Source organism: Aplidium turbinatum, chromosome 8 (assembly GCF_918807975.1).
Source record: "Aplidium turbinatum chromosome 8, kaAplTurb1.1, whole genome shotgun sequence".
NCBI lineage: Eukaryota > Metazoa > Chordata > Ascidiacea > Aplousobranchia > Polyclinidae > Aplidium > Aplidium turbinatum.
In genome coordinates, this window is record NC_137479.1 from 28,142,000 (window position 1) to 28,155,218 (window position 13,219).

Genomic DNA, 13,219 nt, shown 5'->3' on the forward strand with positions numbered 1-13,219 from the left:
AATGTGTTGCAAAGGTACAAACACAAGACACTTTTATCTATGGCAGATGGCAACCTCAAATCATTACAAAAGCGATAGGTTAGAAATGAACTTTGCCGATATCACCTAACTCATTTTGTCATTAATCAATAACATGCACATTAGGATATCTTGAGAAAAACTTTCATAGCAATCTGTTATACGATGATAATATTATTCAAGCTGCAATCAGTTAAACACAATTGTTTCTCATTCATTATTCCACTAATTTGACGAAATTCTTCTGGATTTATTCCCACTTCAACTGGATCGCCGGTGCAGATTGCAGTCCTCCACATCACTTTGTCAGCAACATCTTTCTCCTTCACTCCCACTATTTCTATATCTTCTGTCACACAATCTCCCTATCTTCTTTTTGACCTTCTTCGCTTTCTTTCACCAATTTCTTATTCCTCTTCCGACATCATGTTCGTCTCTCCATACTACATGACCCAACTATTTAAGGCGCGACTCTCTCTCAGCTTGTCTTTTAGCTCTCCAACTTGCATTTGTTGCATGATGATTTCACTTCTCACTCTGTCTTTCTTTGTCAACCCCAGAGACCATTGCAACATTTTTATTTCTGCCACTTGCACTTTCCCTTCCTGTGTTTTCGCCAGGGCTACCGCCTGCATCCCATACAACATTGCTGGTCTTACCATCGTTTTATAAGTTTAGTTAGACAAAACAAAAAGAAAAATCAACAAATATTTCAAGAGACATTTTTCGTTTCTTATTTCAGTAGCGGGAAGTGGCAATTTTTCATTACAACTGCAATGATGACACGATGTACTGAAGCAAACAAATTGTCTATCTTCCACTCGAACCTACCCGACAAAAGGAAGTTCAGGCATTTTCGGAACATCAAGATCCACATGTCTGCTTTCTTTGTCTGGCGTGGATGATCTCGATCGAGATTTAGAGCGGCGCCCTGCAGACTGTGACCTTTTTCTCGATCCACCTGGAGATACGATCAAGTTCATATACTTCCAGTCAAATGCAATTATAACAATAATTATATCAAATGTAATAGATTGAGTTTCGCTTTTAGCAGCATGATTGTTGCTTACTTCACAATGTAGATATTAACGACCTGTTTTAGCCCGATGCTGCGAATTCGCTGTGGCAATAGCAGCAGCATCAGGTTAAAACAAATCGTTAATACCTACATTGTGAAATTATATCTAAGCTTGCGTAAAGGCAGAATCCTTGATTGACTCTATACTGATAGAGTCAAAGTTAATGTTAGGATTGCTACTTTAAACCTTAAAAGATGGAACATCGTAGCCTGATATGAGGTTTAAAAGTCAGTGACATGTCCTTACTTGAGGGTCTTGAATCTAACTTTCCCGAGGATCTACTGGCAGCCGATTTTCTTCCTTTGGATTTATCAGCTGACTTTCTTGCTTCCTTAGGTTTCTTTGGAGGTTTTTCTTTCTCTTCCTCTTCTTTCAACTTGGCTTGAATTTCCTTCTCGGCTTTAAGCGTACCAGCCATTATGAAGGGTGAGCTAAAGTGGTGGCTGTCTTTGTCTTCGTTAGTTCCGGCTTTGCTGGAAGATCTCGACGGACTGCCACGACGACCTAAGCAAGCAGTAGTGAACCATGAATGATACAAGCACAAAACCCGTCGCATCAAGTTATTTATGTATCTGTGGTCAGGAAGTCCAATGTATCTGAGACGTCCGTGTATCTGCATCGGTAAACGTGTCAGTTTATCTAAAAACTAGAGAAAAAAATAGAATAATAACAAGCACGTCAGACCATGGTAAACAGATGTAAAAATAGATAATGCTAAGCCGTCCAAAGTAAGCCAAATAATATTTTCTAACAAACTACTGCACAAAAAAACAAGAAAAAGCGACAGAGATCAGGTTTTAGTCAAACCGTTGTGTTACATCGCCTGCGTTGACTCTGCTTTGGTTGCTTGAAAATGTACAATTCAAACGATTTAAGAAAAACGCATATGAGACAACCGGGAAGTACAAACTGTCAACGATAGGTGTCCTAAGCTGTGGCAGGCGTTCAAAACTTCCATATCTGCAGTCATGCAAGATATATACGGACCAAGTTTTGAAAAGGCCTTTCTTAGTCATAAAATAAAGGTTATCTTAATCATACAATAACAACAATTCCAAGGCAGTTGATTGCGATTCAAGACGCACTTAGCGTTAGTCCTGGAAAGAGCTCGAATTATTCAACAAACAACAACTTGTTTTTCAAACAACGTTCAACAAACACAAACTTGTTTTCGACTTTGGTCTTTTTCCAGTAGGTGTAGGTGGAGTTTGTGCTTGTTCAGCTGCCGCCTGGGCTTCCAGCTGCTGCTGTTTCACTTTCTCCAACTCCTCAGCAAGAACAGCAGCATGGTGTTTTTGCTCTTCAACTTTTGTCCACGCCGCGATGGGTTGAGCCACGTGCTCCAAATAATTTCTTAAAAACAACGTAAAAATAACGTAAGCAGGTGATATAACTGTCATTTGCCACAAACAAAACATATTCAAAAACACATGAAGCCTGCTATGTTTGCGTAAACGCAATCAATGTGATAGAAAGAACAAAATGCACAAAAACCAATTAAAAACAGCTCTAAGACAACGTTTGTAGGTGGGTAAAGCCCACTGCAGTGTTCTTATGCAATATGCAATCCGAATGTTAGCTAACAATCGTTAAAGATTGCAAATGGTTATTTACTGCTGCAGCAATAGATTTTTCATGCTATAATTTGATTAGGTTAAACTATTAAAGAGTGCGAAGTCTCTAAGGTTAAATACAGTCATGAAAGAGCGAGACTTGACAATCTTTGGGCGTTGTTCTGCTTTTCCTATAATAAAAAGTCTCAATTTACAAAAACGAGGAGCACTGCTAGTCTCGCCAACCTGAAACCGACGTCGGAGTGCAAGGATGCCGACCAGTTGGATATAGACTTCAGATCATCGGACATTGGGTAGTGGAACATGACCAAGGTGGTATTGTTGCGCTTGCTGTAGTAAGTGTCCATGCATGGATAGGCATGCCTGGCTTCTTCCATCATCTGCAAGGGGGTCGGTCATCATGATTAATGTTAATGATTATCATCATGATTATCATTATTCATCATGATTAATTCATTTGTGGCGGTAATTTTTATTTGATGTGCATCTTGCACCTTGATGACACCTTCAGTCACTAGATTTCGGTTATACTTTCAAGGTTCTGTGTTCGATACCTTGGTAGCCCATTTGTTTTTATTTTCCACCGGGAACAAAGTTTCTGTAAAAGTTGCTAGCGATAGATCAAAATGAAATCTTTAGGCTATGAGAAATGAAAGAACATTCGTGGTTGTAATTAACTTGTGATTTTTAAACTTGCGGTACGAGAAAGTTGGAAAATCTTTTTAAGCAAATTTTAACTATTGACTGTACTTTTTTATTTGAACATTCAAAAATTTCAACTGGGCTTGTTATTTAAAGCTTTCTGAATTTTTATTGTAATATCACTGCTAAATAATAATGTGCAGGCCAAAAATGCAACACTTTTATAACATCTAATCGTCCCTAATGTTGATACATAAACTAATAAAACATGAAAATGTTAGCTTACTTGAAGCAAAACAGCTGGTTTGAACGTCTCGGTGTACGAGTAGTTATCTAATCGTCTCAACGGCTTGAAGTACAACTCGACTGGCTTCGCAGGCTGATGAGATTCTTCCTTGCCCAAAGATTCTGTTGCTCCTTTTTCTGAGAATGTTTGACAAGTAAAAGCATTTTGCTGCATTTTACGACTATTCCTAGTTACCATGATATGACGAAATTAAACAGCGTAGTCCCTACGTGCAAAAGCAAGCTTATTCCTGAGTTTTAATGCAAGGGAAAACTCTAAAAACGCCGATCTCTGCGAACAGGCTAAATTGGTGGTTTAGGAATTTTCCCTTTAAAATGTAAGGGAACGTATACTGTAGACTTTCACTCATAGAATTGGGTGATGCTTTTTGTATGCAGCTGTAACGCATGAACTCTATTTTGCTCAGTCTTACCTTGGTCACTTTTCGGTGGTAAATTCCCATCTTCGATCGATTTCTTAGCAGCAGAGGTATAAGGGTCGTCCCACAAATTGCCTGAAAATTCGAGAAGGAAGAATTTAGTTATATAAATTGCAATTGTAGAGAACTATACAGGATGACAGGAAGCGGTGACAGATGGCCAACGCTGGATCGTGATTAGTACAGGCTGAGAATGAACCTTGCCAGATCCCGTCCCACCTCGCCATCCGTAAGACGGGACGAAAAAACGGAAGACAAGACGCTGTCACAAAGTAGTTAAAGAACTACTTAAAATCGAAAAACTGTCTGTATCACATAAATTTGCATCAAACTAACGTTGAAAATTAGTTAATGTACCACAATTGTTCGACGGTTTCCTAACCACACTGCGGTCATCCACAACCGACACGGGCATGTTTTCAAACTCGAACAACTGCAAGGCTTGATCCACGTCATTGCCGGATATGACGTCAGCGCTCTCACCGGACTTCCCCGATGTGGTGGCGTAGCGATGTAGCTCGTGCAGCCGAGCGGCTCTCTCGCAGGCGACATGAGCTGGTGGTGTCGGCATCTTTCGTAAGCTGCACAGCAACCCAAGGACAAGGTATTTTTATAATACAAATGCGGTAGCAAAATGGTTGGAACGCCTGGTTAATCTAATAAAAAAATATAGAGTCCAAAATATAGAATATAGATACTAAACTCATGTTAACCAATTGTTTCGACAACTATACCGTCTTTATCTTCAGTGCTATAAATCACATTTGATGCTATATAAATGCACTGAAGATTGATTGATTGATTGAATCTTTATCCTCGGACTGGGAAAGCTTCTTGCAGAGCTTAATCCTGGCAGTTTCGCATACTTGTAGAGGCTTCGGATCACTGACGCAGGCCTGGTCATCGAGATTGACAGAGTGAAGTTTCCGATTGTTGAAGTCTTGTTGCCGGGGAACTATTCCATCCATTAGATGCCGCTGAATGGAGAGCAGTCCTTAACGTGCGTTGCTCAAGCGCACACCCCGAGAGTCGAACCAGCGCCGCTTGATCTTGAAGTTTCTTCGTTCCAGAAGTGACGCGCTAACCAATTGAGCTATCGGGGCTGTATAGTCTATAAGATGAAGACAGTATAGTCTTCAAAACTTTTGCTGAATATGAGTTTAACATCCACAGACGTGATATTTTCCAAACACATCATGTTTCCATCGCATAACATGAAACTAATGTTATTTAATGAATACCTTGCAGAAGGGAGACGATCCAGCAAGGCAGCTTCTGCTTCTTTGGGAGAGAAATTATCAAATTCTTTCAAGTGATGAGTTCTGACAGACATATCGTCGCCGTAGTGAAGAAGCACCGGTCCCGACTTAACGACGTTCTTTTCATGCTTTTCATCCTTCTTTTGTTTGTATTGTGGAAAATCTTTGCAAAAAATCTGTAAAAATGGATTTATTTTTCAAAGCGGAAACTATACAGTATATCGTGTTTTATGTGATAAATTTAAACCCCGGGAAATGAGACGTAAAGCAGGATATCTGGAAATTAAGTCAAAATGGCGTAAAAGTCATGGATGACAAAATATTATAAAAACAAAAGTAGCTTTAAATTTTAAAAGTTTGATCAATGAGCAAGAAAAAGAAAAAAAATGATTAGAAAATGATGTTAGGCGAGTGTCAAAACCAAAGAATTCATGCAAAAAAGGAACCGCTTTGTGATCAGAAATAGAGTCTGCTACTATTCGGTGAGTCCGATTCGGTGAGTTCCTAACCTCTAACCCCTAAAACGGCAATGATAATTAGGCTACGGTACCCGATAATTTAAAAAAAAAAAATTGAAAAAATCACCGAATAGAGATTGGACTCACCGAATCGGACTCACCAAATCGGACTCACCGAAACGGACCATTCCGTCAGAAATATTCGTTGATTATGTGTTTGTTTTTCACGTTTGAATTCTTGAAAAAAAGAAACGTTTTCAAAATTACCTGCTCATCTTCCTCAGTGAGTGAGAGTCCCTGCAATGAATCAGCGATGCATTCAGCAAGTGCCATGTGGATTCCATCATTTCTTCCGGGCTGTTCTACTTCAGAAGGAGGAATCTTGTCCTTTTCTGTGGCTTCGATCTAAATCACCACAAGAAAAAAAGCGTAACTTTCAGCTGGGCAAAAAGTAAAATAAAAAGTAAATTGAATTCTATACTAAGTGGAGTTGGCATTTATGACACGACATCTTGAAATGCTGAAAACAGATAATACTTTAAAGCAGACTACATGGTTTCAGATTTTATCCAAAATTTTAAGAGTGCAAAAGTGTTCATACCTGTTCAAGCATGCAATGCATTAGCAAGTTCACACTGACTGATTCCATAGGAATGCAGTTCATGAGATCTTGGTAATATCGTGTATCGACTGTTGGTTGACTCGTGGTGCTGATTGGTGGAACTAAGTCGTCTGCAGTTGTATGTGTAGGTGGTTCCAACGTGACTTTCGATTTTTCACCACGCTTTCCTAAAATATGCAATAACTTTACGTTTAAACTACGTTGGATATTATAAACTAAATGTCAGTCAAGTCAGTCAGGTGCATGTGCAGCCAAGTGGCAGTCTTCGTTGCATGAGCGTTTGAGTAATGATGTCTTAGCGTACTTAGTAATACTGCATCTTTTTTTTACCTTTAAAATAGGTGGAAGCAAGAAGTAAAATCAGCATTCTTATCAAATTCTGGTACACGAAGAAAGAAATTTCACAATCGAAAAGATGATAAAGATCATGAAAGTAACTTGTACCTGCAGGAGAGGAGGGCAAGTGATGAAGCGGTGTGCCTCTTCCATCAAAACTATGCTTGTCTGCCTTTCCAGCGACGGGCACATGGACCAAGTTAACATTCTTTAAGTAATTCAAATATTGCCTTTGCCAGTCCAATGAATCGTAAATCTTGCAAGCCACATCCTCAAATAAAGCTGTACCGTATCCAACCTTTACGTTAAAGTAAAGACAATTGTAACTGTGAGCAACATTTAGTTTATTAGATCGATCCTTTATTTTTTGCCTTTATTTACAAGTAGGCTACACCTTAAATAATGCATTTATTAAATTCCATTAAGGATAGGGGATCTCCTGGCTACAATGCAGCAGGCCAGCGATTCTCCATCAAGTATCAGTTCAGTATTTTTTTTATTAAAAATGCATGAAGAATCAGCAGAGCGCTATTTAAATGAATCAATAATATGAAATATCTTTGTATTACTATTTAAATGGATCAGCAGAGCCTTAAATAATGCAATAGACTTACCATGTTTTCTTGGTTCTCCCAGTCAGCTGGATAGAACTGTTCTCTGACGGTATACTCGTGCACACCCAAGTCTTGGAGCTTGGAGTGAGGAGGAGCACTCTTGAGGATGGCAGGAAGAAGTTTCCAGAAGACAGCCAGTTCCTTCACTTCAAGCTCACGATGAAAATGAATTTGCGCAAGAGCTTCTTCTGCATGATATTTGACTCTTGTAAATACATTAGCTATTTTTTTAAACTTTATATTACGACCGATAACAGTCTACAACTTGCAGTTTATTTCAGTTACCATAAATCTTGATCAACAGAACGTAATGCGTTATAGGCTACTTCAATACTTGGTTTAAATTCCAGTTTCTAGCTAAGAGATAAAAGTTCTGACGAAATCTACTTAAAAATCAACCATCAATAATTACCATCGTGGCCTTCAGCTGCAACTTTTTCGTCTGACATCTTCGCCAAAAAGTCGTAACTTTCCGATTGTATCTTGATTATCCCATTGACATTAATCCCCAGCTCCCCAAGAATGACCAAGAGTTGGGGCTTGGTGAAGCCGCTGACGAGGATGTAATGCTTCGGACCATCGTCTGGTTCGTCATCTGGAGATAATTGATCGATGTTTGTAAAAAAAGTAATGTAAATTTACGTTCTTCCGACAAACTAACAATCGAAACATTTACATTTCAAATTAAACCAACGTATTTTTTTTATATAAGACGTTAAATTCCCTGCTAAAAGACGGTTGTTGTTGCGTTCGTACCAATATACTTGTTTCCATCATCTTCTTCTCCACGTTTCTTTAATGTGCTCCAATCTTTCTTGTGGTGATGTGGTTCAGGTGTCTTTTTTCCTTTCTTTCCAGCCGATTTACTTCTCGGCCTTTTCTTTGCTGCAGAAAACGAACAGCAACAAAGTAGGATAAATTATGCGCTACCTAAGGTTTCATGTTAAATAATAAGCATCAGGTGCAACACTTAATTGTTTCAGCTCTGCTGTTGCTGGATTGAGCACTTTGTTTGCAATTGCCACAATTTATACCAGGAATATACAAATAAGCTCATATATACAAGATGTAGTACATGTAACCAAGTCCAAAGATCGATAACGTCCTTCGCTTCAACCGTCTCCGCTGGTTTGGACATGTTGAAAGGAGCAGAGGATAAATAAATCATTGCCGAGATCCGAGATGTGCCAATCCCCAGTACAAAAACGCCTGGACGTCCCAGGAAGACATAGGTTGATACAATAAATGATGACAGAAAGCGGTGGCAGATGACCAACACACATCCGCACTCCGCAGCCCCTGGATCTCATGATGAATGGAGATTGAGTATGTGCCTTGCCAGACCTCGTCCTACCCCGATATCCGGAAAATGAGACGTAAAACAGGAAGAAGTACCAAGACATAATTTACAGCAATAAATACGTATGCTATAGATTGCTAATATAATCAAACAATCATTGCCAAGTGATTGTTATTTAATTACTGTATATATAACATGAAACCTTTGGTAGCACATAACTTGTTTGTATCAGTTTTTACAGTGAATATTTCGGTTTTGTTAATGTAATATGCATTGGGATACACATCATTTCTATGGTTCTTGTTGAAAACAGGGGTATATTTTTATGGGTTATATGTAATATTTTTTATTACCTTTGTCAAATACTACCAATTTGTTATTTTTTTGCATGTTTTTTGCATAACCTGCTTAGGATGACAATAATAGTGAAACAAGCTATTGTTGTTTCAGCTTCTATTGTAAAACCTACTGCATATATAACTAACGTGTGTATGGCCGAAAACGTTTGTAGCTTATAGTTTATGTTCAATTTTAATCCATTATGTTAAATGCCGTGTGGTTGCTTGGTTGTATATGTCTGTGGCTGAAGAAAGTAACCTCTTTACCAAAATTGTATTACTGCATATATATAGGCTAAAGTAGCCTACGAACGTAGGCCTACACAAAAACATCTAATTACATTAAAAAGACATAACACTCTTTATAAGAATAATATTTAAAATTAAAAAATGCTGACTGGAATTGTAAAGCTCATCCTATTTCAAGAGTACACTTCATGTCATTCCATATTATTGATTCTGTATTCATCGTTTTCGTTTCCAAATAGGCCTACTGACACTTGGCATGACTATGTGATCTCTGAAGGAAATTTCGTAACAACGGATTTCTTCATTAAACAAGCATTTTCAAATGACACATGCAAATGTTACTTAAAATTATCATATCACTCAGGATACCAATCAACCTGTGGCTATGTTTAGAGCCAATTTATCATTCATTTTTTATTTAGTCAGCTTAAGTTACAAAAAATGCAAAAAGCTTGTAAAAGTGTTTTTATATGTAGCCTACTTAGTGCTGCAAAAATTAATTTTTTCGCACAACAACACTTCTTTAGTTTCTGATCATATAGCCGACATTGTGATAATGAAAAAAATATAGGGCTGCCATACCTGATCCTTTTCCATGCTTTTCTTTGTCATCTTTCGCTTTTGACTCTTGCTCTTTTTTCCTTATTTCTTCTTCTTTTATGTTTAGCAAGCCAAACTTTATTAGCTTGGCCCACAAAGGCAAAGGAATGTCTTGGTTAGCTTGAAGTAGTCCAAAAACTATTTCAGTGACCTCATGAAATGAAGGCAATTTAGCAGGTTTCTTGTTCTTAGGATTGCCAAGTTCTGAAACCTTAAAGGAATAAAATCGAAATGTGAAAACAGATTGAAACGTTTACCTTGCATAGACCAACATTTGCAGCCTGCCCTGAATGGTTAGTTGGATGAGCACCTAACTCTGTTAACAAAGACATGGCAAGATTAATCACCGATGGTTTAACTCATAAAGTACACTCTTAAGCAAAATATTTCGTGGCCAGATCTCTATTCAGTGGCACCTAACAAATGAAATAATCAACAGATCACAAAAATGTTCTTATATTTTCAGTTGTCAATGACCAGGTCTATGACAGTGGTTAGGCCTCTTTAGGCCTAAGTATGCAAAATGTCAAGAATAAGCTTCCAATAGAGCTTTCTCATTCAAAGATAAACATTCTCAATAACAATCAATCAGTTTTATTCTTTCTTATCCAAATATCCAAAACAAAATGCAATGTTACTAAACTGTGATATTAACAATGTTTAATAATAATATGCACAAGTAAACACCACTATATAATTTAATTCAAATTGTAAAATCTCGTACAATAGTGTACCAACTAACCATTTCCATAAGATCTTTCTTATGTAAATAGCTGAACAAGCGTCGTTGTGGAATCTTCACTACATTCAATAAAGCTTTAATGTGGCACTCATCCAGAACATCATTTTCAACAACAAACTGGATATTAGCTTTCCAGTTATCCTGCACAAAATGGAGATATGAGACTGGATACTACATGATAAGTTTACAGCCAAGATTGTAGATGCTCTTAACTATTCAGACATTTTTCTAATTAACATGTTGAAACAAAAAACAGAAACAACTCATGGAAAAGCTAAAATAAGTAAATACCTTACTTAGGCTGTAGCTAAAACAAGTAGACTACGGTTAACCAGCACTGTGATTGTAAAACCGCAATTGATATGCATCTGCAAAAAATGTGATGCAATGACAAACTTTAGAACATTCCACAAAAACTCTTAAATAACAAAATATCAGATGCAGCTTATGCCTGGTAGTTGAAGAATTAGATGAAGTGGACGAGAAGGCAAGGAAGCCGATCTTTATCTCCGCCTTCAGGCATGAATTTATGTGTCTTCCCAAAAACGCAGCCTTATGCTCTTGAGTGGTGTTGAACCAGTCAGTTACAGTTTTGTTTTTATTTCTGACCATCACAACACAAAAAACAATATATGCCAAACATAGCAGAGGTCTAGAAAAAGGCAGAAACGACAAAACACGGACGTTATAACGTTCATGATACGAAAGCAGAACAATCAGTTCAAAATATGGCACGGTCGCAGCTTCTTAATAATTTCTTTTTAAATTTAGAAGAAAAGGAGAGAGAAAAAAGGCTAGTAGTAATTTTTTTAAACAATTTAGATAAGTAAAAAAAAAACAAGACAAAAAAATGGTTGCTATGTTGATCGCCTTGGTGGGTTATCAAAGGTCGATCAACCAGTGCCCTTTCAAGCATCGAAGCAGGGTTCTCACTACTCGGCAATGCAGCTGACAATCTAATGATAATCATAAAATACTTACATCTTCAAAAGGGCATGACATCAAAGCGGGCTCCCAGCGACCATGACCCGCTGTTGATGACTTTCTTGCCTTTTTAGACATTGTGGTTATCAACACAACAAGGTTTGTTTATTAACATTAAAACGTATCTAATATAATGCCCTACATACAAAATCACTGTTTGTTATGATGCTGTTTGCCTCCCTAGATCAGTGGTTATATGCCCAACTCAAGATCAAGCGGCGCTGGTTCAGCTCTTGGAATGTGCACTTGAGCAACACATTTTATGGACTGCTCTCCATTCATTGTGGATGGAATAATTCCCTGGAAACAACATTTTAACAATCGGAAACTTCACTCTGCCAATCTTGATAACCAGCCCCACGTTAAATTTTTTTACAAGTAGCCTATGCAAAACTACCAGGACCAACCAAGCACAGGCTAATTGTTAGTCTGAGGATAAAGATTCAAAACCAACCAACCATATTGCCGGAAAGCTATGAGAAGATCATGAACAGAGAACAAACACCAAGAAACGGAGTCAAATGCTATGCTACCTAAGGTACATTATATAAAGCACAGTAGGCCTACAACACTGCACGACAAAGGATAGTGCATTCATCTAAATCAGGGGTCACCAAACTTTTTTCTGAGAGGGCCGGATTGCTGCAAGATTAACAGCTGCGGGCCGGATGCAAATTGCGAAAAGATATATATACAACTATTTAGAATCTCCCATTGACTTGAATTGAGCACAATAAATAACAAAGTCAGCGGTGGAATAGCAAAGTTGTGATAAAAATCGAAAGGTTGCTGGAAAAGTTACCGTATCCCCTGCTAAGATACACTACAGGGCATCGTGCTCTTGAAAAAGTTTGGTAACTTTTTTCCTTGTGCAACAGTTGTAGCGCAGCTATTTATTTCCGCAGCACGTAGCGGGATGGATGAAAGCAGTTTGCGGGCCGGTTCCGGCCCGCAAGCCGTAGTTTGGTGACCCCTGATCTAAATGCAGCTTGTTTCACTAGCTTACCGGTACTGGTTTAAGCTATTAGTTTAGTAACTTCTCTAGCTTAACCTGCATGTTTTAACGATATATTATACTTCTTTTCTGACATATTTGAATATATTAATACATTACACACAAAAGTATCTGATCAATACAGAGTTGACTCATGCATTTGTTAATGCTAAATTTTTTTACAAATTGAAAAATTTCACAAATTTTCATAAGCCAAAATAAACAAAAATGTGCAACATGTATAAAAAAACATTACTTGAAAATTTTCAAATGCCTTTAGATTCTGTAGTTTCTACAAATCATTTCTGAAGGCCAGACTCTAGGCGCAATGCCATCATACTTTGGAATCACCATCTGGGACACCAGTTGATTTCAAAGGCAGCGTTGTTCCTACAGCAACCGAAAACCGTCAGGTTTCCACTAGGGGTCCTTCTTCAAAAATAGTAGGGACAAATCTTAAACTCAGTGTAGTTGTTTTTATCAATCAATGTTTTATTTGCCAGTAACAGGAACATAGGTACATGTCTGAAATATGCAATATACACAATGCAAAAGCTACACAAGTTCCCATACCAACAGGGAGACAACGAGACGACCATACGGTCTACTAGTCAATTGCTACCCTACGGAAATGACGATTTTGCCATGTAAAATAAGCTTACAAGAGAATAAATAAATAAAACGT

General features: G+C 37.9%; 1 protein-coding gene across 3 annotated transcripts in view; it reads right to left on the reverse strand.

Annotated features, from left to right (window-relative positions):
- The window catches only part of LOC145775290 (sperm-associated antigen 17-like), a 38,977-nt gene extending 26,097 nt beyond the window's left edge, over positions 1 to 12,880 (reverse strand). For 2 of the 3 annotated variants that reach the window (XM_082586551.1, XM_082586550.1), the window contains exons 1-17: positions 11,538 to 11,677; positions 10,557 to 10,697; positions 9,797 to 10,025; positions 8,084 to 8,212; positions 7,740 to 7,922; positions 7,328 to 7,515; positions 6,822 to 7,011; positions 6,357 to 6,544; positions 6,023 to 6,160; positions 5,280 to 5,473; positions 4,396 to 4,619; positions 4,033 to 4,113; positions 3,600 to 3,736; positions 2,897 to 3,051; positions 2,263 to 2,450; positions 1,344 to 1,601; positions 850 to 979 (exon numbers count right to left, since the gene is read on the reverse strand). In XM_082586551.1, the coding sequence (XP_082442677.1) occupies positions 850 to 979; positions 1,344 to 1,601; positions 2,263 to 2,450; positions 2,897 to 3,051; positions 3,600 to 3,736; positions 4,033 to 4,113; positions 4,396 to 4,619; positions 5,280 to 5,473; positions 6,023 to 6,160; positions 6,357 to 6,544; positions 6,822 to 7,011; positions 7,328 to 7,515; positions 7,740 to 7,922; positions 8,084 to 8,212; positions 9,797 to 10,025; positions 10,557 to 10,697; positions 11,538 to 11,618 (2,834 nt within the window). In that variant the 5' untranslated portion in view covers positions 11,619 to 11,677. Of the gene's footprint in view, positions 1 to 849; positions 980 to 1,343; positions 1,602 to 2,262; positions 2,451 to 2,896; positions 3,052 to 3,599; positions 3,737 to 4,032; positions 4,114 to 4,395; positions 4,620 to 5,279; positions 5,474 to 6,022; positions 6,161 to 6,356; positions 6,545 to 6,821; positions 7,012 to 7,327; positions 7,516 to 7,739; positions 7,923 to 8,083; positions 8,213 to 9,796; positions 10,026 to 10,556; positions 10,698 to 11,537; positions 11,678 to 12,790 lie in introns of those variants that run through there. The other variant, XM_082586552.1, reaches the window with a different exon arrangement.
- Between the last annotated feature and the right edge of the window lie 339 nt (positions 12,881 to 13,219).